At 42.6% G+C, this 19,444-nt stretch overlaps 1 protein-coding gene across 8 annotated transcripts in view; it reads right to left on the bottom strand.

Moving 5' to 3' along the window:
• Nucleotides 1–13,764: 13,764 nt before the first annotated feature.
• Nucleotides 13,765–19,444, bottom strand: part of LOC118284916 (probable E3 ubiquitin-protein ligase HERC1) — a 40,848-nt gene continuing 35,168 nt past the window's right edge. For all 8 annotated transcript variants that reach the window (XM_047329437.1, XM_047329438.1, XM_047329439.1 and 5 more), the window contains 12 exons: nucleotides 19,241–19,363; nucleotides 18,958–19,060; nucleotides 18,386–18,555; nucleotides 18,149–18,287; nucleotides 17,894–18,063; nucleotides 17,560–17,729; nucleotides 17,173–17,338; nucleotides 17,016–17,092; nucleotides 16,654–16,906; nucleotides 16,375–16,527; nucleotides 14,902–15,207; nucleotides 13,765–14,434 (listed from right to left, as the gene is read on the bottom strand). In XM_047329437.1, the coding sequence (XP_047185393.1) occupies nucleotides 14,249–14,434; nucleotides 14,902–15,207; nucleotides 16,375–16,527; nucleotides 16,654–16,906; nucleotides 17,016–17,092; nucleotides 17,173–17,338; nucleotides 17,560–17,729; nucleotides 17,894–18,063; nucleotides 18,149–18,287; nucleotides 18,386–18,555; nucleotides 18,958–19,060; nucleotides 19,241–19,363 (2,016 nt within the window). In that variant the 3' untranslated portion in view covers nucleotides 13,765–14,248. The remainder of the gene's footprint in view (nucleotides 14,435–14,901; nucleotides 15,208–16,374; nucleotides 16,528–16,653; nucleotides 16,907–17,015; nucleotides 17,093–17,172; nucleotides 17,339–17,559; nucleotides 17,730–17,893; nucleotides 18,064–18,148; nucleotides 18,288–18,385; nucleotides 18,556–18,957; nucleotides 19,061–19,240; nucleotides 19,364–19,444) is intronic.

Raw genomic sequence — 19,444 nt, forward strand, 5'->3', positions numbered from 1 at the left:
CCCATCGACCGCGCGTAATGTTGCCAACTCCCGATAGAAACAGAGAGGAGACATGCTCACGGGGGGGGGGATAATGTAGAATCGCAACCAGAAAAGTTACTTTGAGAGGGCGTTATTGATTTGAGAGTCCCTTGTGGGCTATCCGTCTCAGGGTTGACTTCAGCTTAATTGCTTTATAAAGTGCCTCTTCCTCTATCCACATGTTGGTCCAGGCTCACCGATGAACTGCATTGTGTTAACAAGGCGTTAACACAATGCAGTTCATCTGCATCTGTGTAGCAGTGTTGTATGTACGTATGGATGTGCATGTATGTGCGTTAAAATGTAAGTATATGTAACCAGATATGAAGGAGACTGGTTTAAAACTCGGTTGTCTCTGTTTTCCGTCTTATGATAATTAATTAGAATTAGCAGTCAGTAGAGTAAACAACTGTTGTGCCTGGAGCACAGCCTGCTTCTATACTGAAAGACAACTTGAATTAATTCCTGTCGTTGCCCCAGGTGGTGAAGAGAAGAGAAGCCTCCATTCAGATGCTTAATGCAGCTAATATTTACTATTATTAATAGTATTAAGGTCCAGATAACACCCTCAAGCAGGGGTACAAATTATTCCAGTCACAGCATTATCGTTCATTTGCATTTCAGCGCGACACGATGTCTGTCAGTGACGCACTGCGCTGGCTTAGATGGCTGCGACAGCCTAAACTGATGCAATATGTATTGGGTTCTCTGTGCACCAGGATCTGAAAGTGAGATAAGCACCCGCCGCTCACTGTCCGTATCTCTTCATGTGTCATTGAACACTGGGAATCGGGTTCGTGGTGTCATTTTAGATTAGGCATGTGATTTCTTTGAAAGTTAATTAATCGGTACCACACTAATAATACCTGTGCTAAAAGTGCCCTTGGCCAAGACGCCTAGTCCACAGTAAGGCATGCGTTGTGGTGTGCAGGACTATTTATTGATGCTCAAACCCCTAGCTTTCCTACATGAATATGTACGGTGAAACATGTTATTTTACTCGTGACATACAGTGACTGTGTTTACATTGCAGCTCTATCTTTCCAACATACACCAGGGCCAACAGAGGCCCAGGACAAAGCTGTAAATCCAGGGTTGAAGTCCTTTGAGCTCTTCCTTATGAATAATTAAGAAGGCCACGATGGCAAGGTGCCCCAGTTCGATCCCGGGCTAATGAATCAATCACTAATGGCTCACTTAGCTCGCCAGGCTTGACATCGGCAGACCCGACGTTTAACCAGCGACACTTCAGCATGACTCTGTTGGCTCGAGGTGTCAAAGCTGCTCGTGTGTCTCATCGCCAGCAACTCTTTATTTCCCCAGAGGATGAGAGGGGGAAGAACAGTTGTTAGTTTTATTATCCCGGCTTGTCTCACCCTCCTAAAATATTGAGGTCTTAACAGGCTGGAGGAAAGACTGACCGACCTAATCTCGGTTTTACTGCATTTTAATGCCTGTTTTCGTTGGGTGGATTGTTTATGGTTTATTGCGTGTGCACCAGAATGACGGTTGTTAACCGTCCATGTACTTCTTTAGATGTGCATATAATGCACCAACGCCATTCGGTTTCCATGTTTAATTGAGAGACAAAGCTTCAGCCTTTGGCCCTGCAGAAAAGAACAGATGTGATGCTGAAATGTTTACTTGTGTGTGGAAAATCGCTGTTAAAAAAAAGCCACACAAAACAAAACACAAATCAAAAATTTCGTTCCATTCCCACAGAATTGACATGGGATTAAAAAAGGAAAATGGCCTCTTCTCGTGTAAAGTTTAAACTATGTAGCCTGGTTAATTATCAGACATAACTTTCCGCATTACACCGTAGATGTTTTCAGACCTGAACTCCGGAATATGTCCGGTCATTCACATACGAAGAAGACGGCAGGAGATCGTTTGAATCGGACGTGTTCAAAACAGCAGGAACATCTCCGGCGACTCTCTGCCCCGCTGTATCCTCACATGGGCTCACGTGGACATTTTTCAGAAATTTTACTAGGTGGCTGTCAGGAACGGACGTACGAACGACGCAGCTCTGAGTTAATCTTTTGCAGAAGTGGATACTATTTATCAAACTTGACTATATTATTTTTACACACACACAATGTGTAGGACCCATCATTGCAGCATAATCCATCCGACGGGTACAAACACATTCATTTACTGATCGCATCAATGCCGCACTCCGAAAACATAGCAATGCTGCTGCCAGCCCCCGAACAGAGAGGTCACAGTATAAATATTGGTTTTCTGGCAAACCAAAACAATATTCACAAAAACTGTGGGCAGAAACTCTCAGCTGATTAGACACTATACCTGGACAGGGCAGGATGGCAGAGAGCCAAAGTAAACAAGTGGCTGGTGAAGATAGTGAAACATATCCAGCAAGGAAAGTGATTCAGATATTGTTTCTCAGGACTCGGCAGAGAAACACAAGGGCTAAATTGTCAGTGAATGTTTGGCTTATATTTGACTGAGGGTGAAAGAGAGAGAGGGATCCAATGCAACTTTGATTATCGACCTGCCTGGGAAGTTGAGGCTCATACACACTAACTGGGATTTGCTTTCAGAGTATCTGTTCCTCTCTGTAGGAGCGGTCTCGCCGAAGCAGCAATCACGATATTCATTCTCCTCAAATGTATCCATGGGTTTGTTGGAGATGAGCAGTGGATGTTCCTTAATTTTTTTTTTGGTCGCTTTTTTTCCTCGCTCTTACAAGTTGGCAATAAATCAGCTTTGCCAGCAGGGACTTTGGATGACTCAGTCCGTCCACCTACTTACATCGCACAGTCGTGCATCACGCGTGAAAGAGAACAACCGACCTTTGGCTCTGCAGCAAGAGCCCCTTTTTGACAGGAAGCTGTCAATACAGAGGGGCTCCGGCTGAGTGGGTATGAACTGCCACTGAATTTGGGAAGCTGGCAGCGCCCGAGCCACTGACGGATGTCGTAACCATGAGGAGGCTCTCAAGAAAATGAGTTCTCTGAGCCAGAACATACAGTGCAGTCGCTGATGGATCGCCTTTAGTTTTCACCTCTGAGGACATCGGGGACAGAGTGCTCCTCACTCCTCCTCGCCCCTTGTGACACACTGGTGTCACAATGTCCCTCTGAAGTCCCCCCCCGGATCAAGAATGCTACACGTGCCATGTGCCTGGTGCTGCGCGTTCCCCCCTTATGCCTGTGCGTCCACTGACATAAACCCCACATAGTGTCCTGCAAGAGCTCACGATAGCAACAGCGGTAAAAAGTAAACAGCGGCTGTCCTGGACATGTGACCGAGCCGCCCGCCGCACGGGGGACGAGCTGTATCATGATTGATAAGCCCCAACATTGCCTTGATTGAAGACACCGTGGCAGCCAGGCATATCGGCTCCAAACATGCATACTTCATGCAAGAATTAACAACATACGTGCACATGCACACACATACAGCTTCCTCACAAGCACTGCATGTGGTGTGCTGCTGTGATTCACTTGCAGCTTTCTTTTTTTTGTGTGCCATCTTTCCTTCGTTGTTTTTATTTTAACCGAAACACCGAAAAATGCAGATCTCGATACATTGTCTGTCGCCATGATCATGTTAATAATGTAATCGGTGTAACACGTGGGGAACAGCTGGTTCAGCTACCAGTCCAGTCCATCCCCCCCCCCCCCCCACACACACACACACACACACACAAACACAGCTGCTTCTCTCTGCCAGCATCCAAAACCCCGGGATGTCAGCTGTGTACCATTCCCCTTGTTTCATCTCATTGTGCAATTCTTTTGCTTTAATTTTTTTTTCTTTTGCTATGAACACACTTCATGATGATTCAGATTGTTTTTGTCCGGGAGTGATGTCCTTTTGTTATTCATTTTTTTTAATTCTTGTTATTACTGCTTATGTTGAAAAATATATTTTGGATAATGTCTCTTGTCAATGAGAGTGATTCAGTTGTTATGGTGCTATGATGTTTTCTTCATACAGTGCATTTCTTAAGGTAAATGCATTTACCTCAACACAACATGGCACACTTTTATATGGGAAGTCATCTGGGAGGCTTATCCATGTGTGTGTGTGTGTGTATCTTTACATACAATTGTGGATTACAGTGTGGATAACATACGGGCATTAAGTGTTAAATCTATGTTAAAGATATCTGGTTAAACTCAAGATAAATTAAGTCCTGACTTAAAATCTTGGAATTTTTATGAAAATCGGTAAATTGCCATTTTTTGCCAGAATTACAGTAAATTTGTAATTTAGAATTTTCCATGGGATTAGATATGCACAGGTTGACCATTCTTCAATTTTAATGAATAATGCTACAAGGCACCTTGTTACCCAGACATAGACACAGACAGATACAGCCCTGTGCAGTACATCCACGTTTTAATGACGAATGAGGGAGACTTTGCTGTTGCCAATGGAAAAATGTGCGCATGCATTTTTTTGCAGTGCTGTGTCTGTGCATCAAGTATGTGCTCCTAATATCTGCAATAAAAAAAAAATAATATCACATTTACATAAAGTCTCATTGTTTGAATTCCACTTTGCAATTTGCATGTACATTAGAGTCATTTGTCTGTGTTGGTGTGAGTGTGTGTGAACTGGGAGAGACATTTTTGCCGTCTCAGCTCAGTGAGTGTGAACTCCTGAAGAATAAGTCTCACACCTTGAGGGAAGGTGGGCAGTAGCGCTCTCACGTTTCTCCGCGGCACCCCTCTGCGTCTGTGAACTGGGGGTGTGTTCATAAATGCACCCGGGGCACCCGACACTTAATGTAATGTAACGCTCGAGCAGTAACGCGCTACTGTCACACCGCCACTGCAGGATGAGTCTCAGGATAAGAGTTGATCACAGACAGCTCAAGGGACACTACGTCTGGCTAAATCTCTGGCTTTATTATGCTTCATGACCAAATAATTACCAATAGTAATGTATATTTTCAATAATCTAGTCAAATCTGCGTATTTGGTCAGTTTTGACCAGACAGCGATATATGACCAAATGGGCCAAATGTGATCGACAACTCCAGCAACAAAGACTTGAACTGAAACAAAGTCCCCGCTCGTGCGACGTGATAATTCGTCAGTGTATATTTTTTGTCTTGAACGTCACAGGCACGAGGAGAGTTTGTTGTATTCGCACCAGGCGCAGTTGGCTGCATGATGAATATTGCAGTTAACCAAGAAGCCGAAGATTAATCACAGGCTCTGCTTAAAATATAATCTTCAAGGCTTTGATGTTAGCACAACTGTATATATAAGGACTTTTATGTAGGTCAGGTTGGTAGATTGAATTTTCATGGCTCTCCAACGTATATGTGTACGATCAGATCTGGAGTAATGAAGTGAAGTGATTCAAAGCGCAAATAGCAGTTGATCCCCCCCATCCCAACAGAATACTGTCACGAAATGATGTAATCCAGAATATCTGGATATACTGTACATGATATATATTAGGTCTGTTTCTGGCCCAATATTCAGTATTCTAGCCCCCCATATGCGGACACTGCACTTCATCCAATGTCCAGTGTGAGCAGGATTTTAAAAGTGGAGAAATGTTCAGTGTGGCATGGTTAGTTGTTCCCCGTCTGCTCTCCCTATACATTTCTGTGTAAGCACGCACACACACACACACGCACACACGCACACACGCACACACGCACACACACACACACACACACACACACACACACACACACACACACACACACACACACACACACACACACACACACACACACACACACACACACACACACACACGTTTAGAGTTTGGTTGGTGTTGTATTAACAGTGCACTCGAGATCTCGATCTCGAGCCCCCTCGACCATCACTGCTCCTTCCTGCTCTTCAGACTGAAGCCCCGGTGCAGCAGCCACTTGTGCGCTCCACACCCGTCTTTCCTGGAGACCCAATTCATCTGCTTCATCGGCTTCTGTGTCCATGAGACAAGACGGGGTTGTTTTTTTTTCAGCTTTTCATTAAACCATTGGCCCTAATTGTTTACGAGCAATGCTAATTCAGTCTAGCAGACTAACATTGGAGTATAATTTGGTTATTGGGTATCTGGAATTAACTGCGATCAGAGTAGAGTTCAGTGTTGCACACACACACGCACAGCACAGAGGAGGCTGTATTTCACACGCAGTGTATTTACGCAGTGTATGTTCTCTGACGTTTTGTCACTTCATGTCTGCATCACCTATGACTCATTCTTTTTCTGGTCATGTTTTGATCCACGTTGATTCTCTCATTAGCTTTTCTCTCAGACATTTTTTGGTCCTTTTGATTTTTTCTTTTCTTGCCCTTTCATTGTCAGTTTTATATTTGACTAATTTACGATTATGGGTCTCATGATCATGCATCACACAGTGTCATAATCGAGACATGTCCGTGAGGTAAAACCTGAGGGGAGCAAATGAATGGTGCAGACTAGAATATAAATTACTTGAAAGGTTGATACACTGCTATTTTGGTCTTTGCGATTACGCTGCAGACACAGCTTTGGCACCTGGAGTCGACGTCTCGACGGTTGAGTGCAGCAGCATGTGTGAATGCATATGTCGTTGTGTGTAACATACTGTTTGTGAGACCGTGCAGTACGTGCATTATCCCAGGTGTGGGGTGTATTTTGTATGACAAAGTCCTACTTAGTTTGGTATTTTAAGCTCACAGGAGGCTTAACTGGGTCCCTAACCAACACATCCCGCACTTCATTTTCTCCTGTGTCATCATCTCTCTGGCCCAAGAACCCTAAAGCACGGAAACTTGTATTTGTATACGCTTGTGGTATAGGCTTGTTTTGTCCCAGGAAAATACATTTCTGAGATACATCAGAGACAAAACGTGATAATAATCTGAGACAATTGAAAGCACCGCCTCGTGTATTTCTGCTGACGAACAAACCCTGTGTGTCCAAATAAAAATACGAAAGGTTTTCATTCATATTGCACCTCCTGGAAATATTTGTACGTCACTAATCTCGCCAAAAAAATAGCTCAGCTCAAACCGGCTTGCACAATTATATGTCTCTTTTGACATATGACATTTTGACTTTTGATCATGGTCAAGCCCATCAGAAAACAACATGGCCAAATGGCAAACACCAGATGGTCGTGATTACTGAGAATACAAAATGATTCCTGATTTCAACATCATTAGCAAATAAAAAAGGGAAAGGGAGGGAGGGATGAGGGGGGGTGGAAGAAATTCCTATTTCTGGCTCTGAATCAACAAAGCGAATAGGATCCCAAAGCGGGTGAGGGGGGGGGGGGGGGGGGGGGGGGGGGGGGGTAGCGAGTGTTGTTGATGTAATCACAGCTGAGGCTGGTCCTGCAAGGTCCCTCTCCCAGATGTTGTTGCATAATGGCTCATTGAAAATGAAATCTCTGTTGTTTAGCATTGGCCCCTGACATCTGGGAGCAGCCGGTCGGCTTTGGCCGCATGAGGCTGAGCCGATGCCCACCGCCAACCGCAGGGACGAAAAGCACCAGCCATTGGTGATGAGCTGTCGGTAAGCCAAAGGGTGGACGGACACTCTGCTGCGCAACCATTGTAAGCCAGAGATATTAGACAACTATAGCTCCAGCTGCATACACATGCGCCACAGATGACGTAGCATAACAGGGATTTACATTAAAGAGGACACGCTGAGCATCAGCCTGTCCGTTCTCATATTTTCATGGCATGGGTGCAGATGTCATACTAAAGGTCAATCCCCCTCTGCATGTGGGGATATTTTAGGCACCTGGTGAAGATGCTGCAACTCTCTAATTTAACAAAAAACATTAGTCACTGTTAAACAGATTCATGCTTGTTGTGTCCGTCTCCCTCCAGTGCTGCCTGGCTCCTCTGTAACCCCCAGGAAAAACATTGTGTCAAATTTTGTTTTGCAAAGTTAATTCTAAATCTGATTTTACATGTGGTGTTGCAACTGCCTCTGGGTAGGGGAACATCGCTCTTCCGATGAAAATAAAAACACAATGTACTGATAATGTTGCAGTATGTTCTATTCAGTTCTATTTGATAAAAAAACCCAAAACACTGTATCTCCTGAAGATACTAAAATGTTTATCTCTCGCAAGTATAATGGTTATCTTCTTAGTCGAGTGCGTCAGGATGCCAACATTTGCCGAGGTGGTGCAACTAAGTGGTCAGAGGATCACCAAAGTTTTTATTCAGTCATGATTCATCCTATCGGGAACAAGAATGTCTGAGCCAAATTGAACAAATCTGAAAAATGTCCAACCTGCCCAATGACGTAAGTCAGTAGGATTTCTGGAAACCAAGACCATGGAAAACTTGGACTTACTGGTGATGCTAGATTGAAAGTTTGGGGATCACCAAAGTAAGTATTGTTAGAGTATCCAATGGGGACCATGAATGCCTATGAAAATTGCATAGCAATCCATCAAACAGTTGTTGAGGTATCAGTCAGGATTAAAGTCGACCAAAGGGCATACAGACATTACAACATGCACAAAACGAATGTATCTGCAAGTGTTTTGGAGTCCAGAAAGGTCTAGTATGAGGATATTGTGTTGCCCTTTCAGACGCCGTTGCATTATTAATGAGAGGTTCACACCTTGTGCCACTTAAATCCTCCTTAAGTCCCCTGACACACCTCTGCTTTTCACTCCACGGGCTATTCAAGGCGAGCTGCAACAAAAGAGCCATTTGGGAAAAGCTTGCCATCGTGCCAGCAACACCTCCTGAGTCATATGAAAATATACAAATAAAGAAAAATACAAAATCACTAAAATAAATGTATACGGAATTTACGGATGATAAATTAGTAAATACATGACACAAAATAAAAATCGAATAATCTTAAAATAGCAAGGACATTAGGTTCAACAGAAATGGCCCATCTTAGCGTTTGATAATTAAATGCCAGTAATTTAACTTTGATGTAGTTAATCCATTTTGAACAAGATGGAGTTGCAAGAGGAGAGAGATAACTGCCACACCTTGTCAGCACTCTTAAATCAAATGTTTGGTGACACGTCGGACTTTTCACGAGACAGACAATTTGACCAGACGCATGCAATTCGCAAAACCTTGTGATACTGCTTTCTGCTCACTTAGCCTACCTGCTGAAAGATCACATTTGCAGGAAGTAGTTACGGCACATTGCACTGTGCTATTTTGTTAATACATAACGTGGCATAAATGTATGAGGTGATAAAAATGTAACCGGAGAGACAGAAACTAGGAAAGATGGACGGCCCAAGTTCAAAAGAAGAAACGTCAATGAGATGCCTCTGAGTTGCTTGAGGAGAGAAACAAATAAGAATATGGAAAAAATAAAATAAAGATAAAACCTAAGTATCTGTGCCAAATTGCATCATAGTCTTTAGTATTGTTACCGTGTTGGGTTGAATTCAAGAAGCAACCCACCGTGACGTCACCCATTGGTTTGTGAACTGCCGTTTTGAAGCCTTGAGTATTTGGCCAGCGCCATCTTGTTTGTTTTAAACCATATTTGGAGATGACTCTTACTGTGGCTCCATATTCAACACACAGATGTGTTTAGCTGTCACCGATAAAATAATGATTACCCCAAAATGGAACTATTTCTGGTGCCGCAAATTTCTGTCTCGCTTTTAGCAAACTGTAAATCAGACCCAAAGCCTTTAACCATGTCCTCGACTTCTCGCCTCTCACTACCTGGCACATATCACAGCGGCCTGAAAATCAACTGGCAGGCAGGCAAGCACGTCCATATCACATCGCTGACTGAAACCATGCCACAAGTCTTAAGTGTCTCCACATTACCTCAGCAATCCACTGACCCGCACCCAAGCGCCCTTGTTTTCACAGCAGCCCTCGTTCATTCACTGCGTCGATGAAATGAGCTTCTCTGATTTTGGAGGGATTGATTGTCTCCGTTTTTGCCTCAGTGAGACAATGTAGGTCACACACTCCTTGGACTAATCAAAAGTTCACTATGGAGAGACCTGCCTCATTCTCTGGTCGCATGAGAGATATTTTACTACAATAAAAGAAGAAGAAAAGAAAAGTGTTTTGAAAGACATAGCTGCGATAAAACTGAAGTGATTTACGTCATTGCTGAAAATGACAGTTGAGTCAATGGAAGAATGCAATGAACGACACTTACCTGAGCAGCGACAGATGGTGGAAGCATGACAGATGTTAACGTATTAATTAAATGACTTAGCACGTAAAAGACACATCGTCAAAATGAAAAAGGGCAATCTCAGTGAAGCACATGTTAGCGTATGAACGCATAAAAAGGGGGGGAAGTTGTTCAGTAGAAAAATCACGTTTGACTTTGATTATCGCACCTATTACAAGAACTAGGTGCAGAGATAACCTGAGTCCAGCGGCAACATACAGTATAACAATGAAAGAGGTTTAGATTTAGGTTTTAAACTGCTAAGTCTTCTTCGCAGAAGAAGAAATAAAAAGTGGTAAGATGAGCGGGATTCTATTTGTGCACTCAAAGTCTTAATGTAAAAGCTATGTGACATTATTTTTGTGTGAAGTAGCCGACACGCTGAACAAATACAGAGTTCATATAACTACAGTTGCATATAGGCTACTGTAGATGTACAGAAACTGTACATTATCAGGAGAGTAATTACACATACACTCGTGCCTGGCACAGCAACTCCTTTTTCCCCACTGTTAAATCAGCAAAAGTGGATTTGCACATAAATGAACTTGTGCTTCAGAGCTTCCTCTGCGAACGTTAACAAAGATCCCTCGCTGTTTAAGGCCCATGACTGAGCTGTGTTAGAGATACAAGAAATTCAAGCAGAGCCCTTGCTGGTTTCGTTTAAAGCAATAGTAGTGAAATAAGTGGATTATTAATCGTCTACTTACCAAAATGTTTAAATTTTAGGGTCGTACTCCTATTGATGGCGTTGTGAAGAGTGGATTTATGCGGGTTCAGAGATGTGATATCTGCACAGCACATGAAGGGAGATTCATGAATTGCTTGTTCATCAAATTCACTGTGCACATGCACGTAGTAGAGTATAACTATACAGAGCTCATATTCACTCTGAATGAATACAGGCTGCAGTTAACACAGCAGTTTATCCTGAACTGCTCCCATGCAGAATTGTCATTGAATTATTTCTGTGATTTTTTTTTTAACGAATGAAAAAGTATGGATGAATAAGGAGATAACCACGTGTTCCTTTGAAGACTTTTTGTTTTTAGTTTTTTGTGAATTGCACCTTGCCCGAAACAAACATGGGTGGCCTAGTTTGAGCAGTGGCATGCGGGCAGGACCTGCTTTACTAAACAATTTCATGGTGCAAACTAAGACCAGCTGCACTTTTATTTTTTGGCATCAACTAGAAAATCTCAATTCAAAGAGATTCATGCGTCAGCCTTTAAAGGTGTACACTGTTGGGAGTAATCTGACCACATGCTGTTTGTCATCCAGTAAAATGTTGTCCATCGGTACAGATCAAATTAGCTTATTGGGAGAAACGGTGACAGGGATTAGCTGACGGTGAAATGCATCATTGACTACAGGATGTGTGTGTGCGAGCGATTCATTCATTCATAAAAATCCTCACTGAGTTCTTACACATTAATTATTGTCGCTTTAAATGTTGGTTTGCCAAAGCCTTTAGGGGTATGCGTGTTCTCAGAGAAGTCTGGGCTACAAATAGTCACAAATTATTTGTTTTCTTTCTCTACTTTTAAAGAATCACACTCACGCTGCTGCTGATGATGAAGATGATGATCTGTTTATTCTCATTGCTCTCCTGAACTTGTAACGACCACACTGCCCTCCTGTGGGAATAGGAAGCATTACATATTCATAGCCAGGTCTATCTTACACAAAGAAGATTAAAGCTGGTCTTACAGTAAGTCAAATCCTAATTAACCTTCTATCTCACAAATGCTTTACAACTGTATTATATTAAATCTCTCTTCATAAAATCAGAATTTTAAGACGTATGAGCGTGAGGTTTAATATCTGAGTGAGACAATCCTGTAAAATGTTGAGAAATATGCTGATACATATATATATATATATATATATATATATATATATATATATATATATAAAAAAATTATGTGTACTTGTTAAACTGATAGATGGATGTTATATTTATACCTGCAGGGCTGCTGACTGCAGGTGGAATTCCGCCCCTTCATTGGCCACACCGCACACAGGGAAACAGATGGGAAATGAGGTCACAGCAGACGTACATCGCACCGGCACAGACAAATTGCAGACTCCACAGCATTGCTGACTCAGGGCAACAGTGGAATCGGGGGAACTGAATTGAGATCCGGTTTAGTAATAAGGACAGCTGTTGCTTCTTGTAATATTTGCCTTTCATAGGAGGAGGCTGCATCCATTGAAACATCACGAAAGGCCCCTGAAAGCCTACTTTCTCCATCAGCGTCTTACCACAACGGAGGAGGTCGCACATAAACACGTCAGTTTTTCCCACATGATATATTTCGGTATTTTCTTCATTCATCTGCGTTCGTATCCTGGTTGGAAGTGGGCAGGACTGGAAACACGCCATGCCATATATTTTCCATGCACCAATCAGGATTTAGGGACATGTGTTGGCTCCTGTTGCCGAGCACTTACGAAATGAAGCAGATGAGATTTTCTTACAGTAACATTAAATTAAATTGTTGCTTATTGAGTCACAGCTATTTCATGTCATGTAAAAACACTGGAACAATGTACTGTCATCGGACTGTACATAACAAATGTCAGATTTTTGACTTCCACCTTTTAGATTTTAGACCTTTAAAGATTATATTAGCTAGTTAATATGTCATTTATATCTGGACCTTATATCACCTAGGGTAATTACACAGTATATTTCAGTATACACTAATGCATGATATAAATTTAAAATATAATATATGACATGCTATATTTCTAAATATAAAAAAGATTCTTCACCACAACTCCGGTAAGGCAGAAAGCAATTTAAAGTACCTGTACAGTAATATTTTTGCCTTATTGTTGTTTTAATGAAAAAAAAACCCACTTATATGGGCTCCTTAGAAGAAAAAGAACCTCTAATATTCAATAATTCTGAGGTGCCCAAATTTTGGGTATAAGATTCAGCAGACTGACTGTTCGACCAATGGCGATGCTTCCGATCAGATTTGCTCTGAACATTGAAGACAGTAAAGCTGCAGTGAAGCCGGTTCGATATCGTTGTTCTGATTGTTTCATACAGTCATTCTCAGAGCTGATCGGAGACTTCTGACGGATAATTGTCAAAACCCTCTGATCTCAATGGAAATTATTTTTGTTGCGACTTACAGGCGGTAAGTTGTTGTGGCGGATTCTAGGAGATAGATACAGTAGATAGTGTCGAGAGTGACAGGAAAGTCAGGGGGAGAGAGAGAGAGAGGACAAAATGCAGCAAAGGACCCAGGCTGGATTCTTCCCTGGGACGCTGCATCGAGGACAGAGGTACATGATCCACCAGGTGAGCTACCGGCATCCTGCCAGTCTTTTAAAAAAAAATGTATTCTATCATTCTCAATATGTCTGGATAGATGACTCATACTGAAAACAATAGCGTACTTGAATTAGCTATATTTTCCCCAGTAAATAAACTATTAGAAATATATGTGAGAAATGAAATGTTACACTACGTTCAGTAGCGTAACGTGATAACTCATTACTCTTCTTAGACGTTTATTCTGGTCTCTGCATATTCATTCTTCAATTTTTCAGTTGTTCTATGAACAATATGCAGGTGCCATATATGACCATACCGAATAATAAGTTTCTATATTTCTTTATGCAGTAACAAATCAAATAACAATCTTTTACTTTTTGAAATTAGCAATGTGTACACTGATCTTTTTAAAAATTAAAATTTCAACTTCAGTTCAACAAAATCCTTATTTAAACACTCTTTATTTTACAATAACACTGCCTGTGTGTGACAGCTCATTAAATTATTACATATTTTCAAACAAACAGGCACATTTACTCCTTTACTGTGGCTAAATGACCTACGTTTTTTTTTAATCTGATACTGTATCCCTGTAGTTTTGATTCAGAGTGAGCACTGCAATAATTACTAAACCTTTGCACAGTTGCAAAATCAAGACTACACACATCTTCAAATCGACAGGCATATTTAACAGTACACTACCGTACAGGTTTGGCGAATAAAACTCTTGTGTTCAGTGCATAATGTGCATGGCATCGGAGAAGAAGATACATTCATCACCCTGTTGTTGGCCGCAGCCCGCTGCTTTCAGTCCTCGGTGTCCGAGCTGTCCGCTGGCTCGGTGTTGTGAGTCAGCATGTAGTTGTCCATGTCGATGGAGGGGCAGTTGTGGATGGAGTAACGCAGACGCTCGGCGAGAATAGGTTGACTTGTGTACGGGGGCAGGCGGAGTAGGAAGAAGCAGGTCTGAGCAGTAGGGAGGCCGTTGACGGGCTGGACGAGATGATAAGGAAGAGGATTTTTGTAAATATTGTATTTATTCTCATTAAAGGAGCAGTAATCGATTGTGGAGAAAGCTCGTCTCTCTCTTCGTAGTTGTTGTGATTTCACTGCCCTGGCCGCGAACCCGCGACCTCAGGTATGGGAGAAAGACGCGCTAACCACTAGGTCAAAAGCACTGAGTTGCAGTGCCACCCGCTGGCACGTCTCTTAAGGTGTCGACGAGTGATTTTTATAAACTGCACTCGCAGTGTTGTGTGGTGCGACCCGAGCCATTTTGGGTTTTTGATTTACAGAGCCTCGGCTGAGCCGAAAGCCGGTACTTTTTTTCGGCCCACACAGAACCGACATCTAGAGGAACGTGAGGAAAATTTTTCACAGATTTTAACAAAACGTGTGTTGCTTTAGAATCGTTACCTGCCCCTTTAATAGGCTTATTACTTTGCTGGCTATGACCTTACCCTGTCAACCTTGATGATTTGGAACTTCTGCGTGATGTCAGCCAGGTTGGAGGGCAACCTGGACCTGCCGGAAACGAAGCGCAGGAAAAGCACCCTCTCCTCATTGGTAAACTCCTCCAGGCTCTGCCAGAACCAGCCAGTGAGCTGGTGGCTCTCGGTGATGTCACGGTAGCGCACCAGCTTCTTCAGCATCTCGACGGAGACCTCGGGCAGGCCACACACCAGCTGCTCCAGCTGCTGTGCTGTGAGCAGCGAGAGGAGGGGCACGGGGATGATGGCTGACATGCCCTCTCTGACTGCAGCCACCTGGACACAAGCGAACAATGTAAGCTTTGATACTCCATCGAACGAGATAAAGGGAACAACAGGAGCAACCAACAAGCTGCTCAGCGAGCGCCAATGGAAACTGGTGGGCAGACTGACAATTCATAATGGAGGTAGAGTTTCACATACAGTGGAGAGAAATCCACAGGTAATGTTGTACTCGTGTATGGGCTGTATCTGTAGATCCTGTTTGGTGAATTTAGTTAAAATAAATTATTCTAAAGTTTTTTTCTTTTTAAACCTGAAGCTTTAGAGTCTCATCCTAATGCCTAAGGCTACATTCATACTACGACCTTTTCTTTTTAAACAATCTCAGTCCACACAAGCGCTTGAGCTCCACATCAGTATTAATCTCTGTCAATACACAACACACCTGAAAATGTACATCATGTGACTATGCAACTACACTGAGCCGGTGCGTATCGGTGTAAACAGGAAGCAGGTTGTCTACTCTGCAGGTTACAAAAACAATACCATGTATTTTTCATACTAAAACAGGACAAGGTGCTCGAAAAACTCTGGATTACGGAGTGGACGGCAGGTGTAAAACGTAGCTGCAGTGTTAAAATTAAACTACGTAATATGGTTGTTGCCTTAATAGATTGGTTTATTTACTGAGGGTTTAAGTATTTGTTAATGTTTCTACAATGGTTACAGATAATGACTAAATTTCATCATTTCAATTAATCATTTGTCATAAATATGGCCAAAACATTTTCCCAGAAGAAGAAATTTACAATCATAGAAGACTGAGATATTTATATTTCGTACTGGCCTTAGTCCATTCATATCTGAGAGGCTGAAACAGGTGATATTTTTTTTTACTTAGAATCTATTTACTATTAAATGACTATCAAAATTATGATAAGTGAATTTGCGAACTAACTGTTTCAGCTTTTTATCCATCTCAACATAAATGTGATTGTTGTATTTCCGTTTTCTGCGCCCAAAGAAAAACAGGTGAATGTCCCAGTTACACTGAATTCATCACCCTCAGCATTTATCATTAGTTTCACCAGTATAAACTAACTGCAGGTGCAATTGCAAGGGAGCAAACATCAACAGGCTGTCAGTTCCTTCAGAACTGTCTTCTGACAGCTCTGCAAAATAAACACCCAAATCGTTCAACAGCAGTTCAGCCCTTCATACCTGTGAATCCATCTCATGCAGTCTGTAGTCCAGAGATCTCTCCACGTATTCAGTCCGGTTGGAAAAAGTTAGGGAAATGTTCTGACCCCCAGGAACAACAGGGACCAGCCTTCCATCAGCACTGTGGGCCATGAACGAGTCCAGTGGGATCATCTTCAGACAGGACAGAAAGATGGATAATATTGAGGAATAAAGACAGGGGGGTGGGGAAGTAGACAATGAAATATAAATTAGATTTGATCTGAACTCTGCAGTAAGAGACTATGCATCATATCTCACCACATGGAAATTATCCTCTGTGATTCCACTGTTATCTAGATGAAGAATGCCCTGGAGGGTGCGGTAGGTGAGCAGGTCCACCTCCTCGAGGTCCAGCCCTCCAAGTGGCATAGAGCAGAGTTGTTTCCACACCCAAGGAGCCAGATGCAGGTCAAGAGGCTTCTTGGTGCGAATGGCCACAGCCATGAGGATGCCCAGGAAGCGAAACTGGCCCATGTGATCCTCGGATAGTGCGGCTGGGTTCAACAGGAACCTGTTAGTAGCCAACGCCAGAGGTTAAGGTTATCTTTTTAAAAATTTGGTCTGTTATACTTTCAGGGAATAGTAATGGTGCTTATGAATAGAAGACACCAAATGTGCACCTGTCGGTGTTACTGCCCACATCTGCGAAGCTGTTGGGAGTATGAATCAGAAGCTCCACCACACCAGACTGCAACTCCTGGTGAAAACATTGTAAATACAGTTACAATTACCGTGTGCCCTCTCTGTTGCACCTCCTCTGTGTGATTTCCATCCTACCTGGCACATCTCAGTGATGGTGTCATCAAACACTCCTCCGGCATCGTCGGCTCCCTCACCCACGAGCTTCACCTTCCACGCTCGTGATGGCAGCCGGAGCTCCAGAGGATTCAAGCTCACCACCTGCTTGGCGATCTGCACAAAGATGGGCTTGCTCGAACGCCCTCTGTCAGGTTAAGCATAAGAGAGGGGACGCCATTCATCAATTAACCGATGGACACATGCGGACAGATATAAAACAAAACAGACAGCTGGAAACAAACGGTGCTTTAAAGAAAACTTGTAAGCACAATAACAAACGGTGCAAAATAAATGCCTTCACTATTAAGCAAGTTGTTTTGGCCGCCTCTTTACTTCTCCGTGGCTGAATATAACTGTGAACTTTACCTTGTGGAAATCCGTTTCACAGTGATCTGTGGCCCGTACGTTTTTCCCTGGGTCATAGTTCTGCCAATACAGCGCACCAGAGGCAGAGTGTTGACCTTCGGTGACAGAAGACCTCTGAGCTCGCCCCGGATGATGGCTGTCGTCCCTGAACTGTAGCGTGAAGTGGACACCTGAACAGGAGGAAGGATGTGTGATAAAATCAGGAGGAAGTGAATGAGGAGGATGGTGTGACGTGAGGAGAATGACAGTGAGGCAGAAATAAGACCAACAAGCTTTAAAATCTAAAATGTGTTCATTTTGTATTACAAGGGCAGAAAATACAATAAATAATTACCGGATTTTTGGTGTCTAGGTTGAGCAGCCTCCAGGACTTGTACATAAGATCAGAAAAGCTGTAGAGTACCCTGAGGCGCATGCTAAGGACGCCAGGGTTGCAGTCTTTCAGGGTGTTGTACTGGGGAGGGACTGACTGGGGAAGGCCAAGCTGGAAATTTCCAGAGCCAACTGGAAATGAAGGTAACAAATGATGTGTATCCTCTCTAATGGATTGTAGATTGTTTACGGGAGCTGTAGGACTGTGTGTGTGTACCTGAGTTTTTCAGCGAGGTAGAGGGGGTGGTCCATGCTGAGCTGTGGCAGCGGCCAGCAGAGATCTGTCTGATGTTTTTCCCCTGGAGGGCTGTAATGAGTGTGGGCTCCTTCACTGGGTTGGAGTTTCCAAGACCAAGCTGGAACACAAACACAAAATACCACAGGAGAATCTTTGGAGTGCCACTGATGAAATGAAAGTGTACACATGTATTTTTGAGCATGCTGGTTACTGTACCTGTCCCTCACTGTTGCAGCCCCAGGCATAGACGTCTCCAGTGGAGGACAGGGCGAGGACGTGTTCACAGCCCACAGCAACGTCTTCTATGAAGAGCCCCTCCAGAGACGGCACCAACTGGGGGCAGGATTTGTTTTTCAGCATGGGGTCCGGCAGACCGAGCAGGCGCTCTGATGAATTTACAGAGGGAAGCAATGTAACGCAATGGCATCTGAGTTCATTTCTAAAATTAAACTAAAAAATTGTATATATATATATATATATATATATATATATATATATATATATATCTTCATTCAGCTTTCAAAATTGTGCAAATTTAGCATGTTATTATACATGTAAGCTGTATCCAAGAAGAAAATTTGTTTTTAACTACTTTAATTAAAATGCCCAATGTGTCAAATTTGAAAATAATCTCTCTGGGGATACTCAAAATGGTAGAAAAGACAATCAGCAATGGAGGCCAACACAAGTGCTACAACCTACTAACTTATTTATTTTTTTGCAGGGCCAATCTAATGGTTTCCAATCAAATAATTTGCAGTTTATAATGTTAAGATTTCTGTGTTTACCTTGTCCAAATGTGTACACATGTCCATCACAGGCCAACGCCACAGAAAACTGAGTTCCACACGTGACCTTCTTTATTCCCTTGTTGCAAAGCTGCTCCACTTTCTGAAAATAGGAAGAACTAAATCATTTAGCAGTTTAAGCAATGCGTTTAAAAGAAGGTATTGATAAAGTATGTCCCTGGTATCCTTCACTACTTTCTCTGGGGGAACAACCAGGTAAAACTTGAGAATGATTGGTCTTTTGAGGATTGCTACATTTGAGTCTTTGTCACCATGAACTTACCTGTGGGTAGTATTTCGCTGTAGAGGAACCGGTCCCTAATTTACCATAATCCCCATCTCCAAATGCCCACACCACCATGCCATCAAGGGATAGCACCAGAGTGTGGTTGAGACCACATGACACCTGAGAAAGGTCACCTAGTTAGCTTTGTTTTATTATTATTTTATATTTGTTTTGTTTTTTTTACTGTGGAGACTTCAATAT

This window comes from Scophthalmus maximus, chromosome 20 (genome assembly GCF_022379125.1).
Source record: "Scophthalmus maximus strain ysfricsl-2021 chromosome 20, ASM2237912v1, whole genome shotgun sequence".
Lineage (NCBI taxonomy): Eukaryota > Metazoa > Chordata > Actinopteri > Pleuronectiformes > Scophthalmidae > Scophthalmus > Scophthalmus maximus.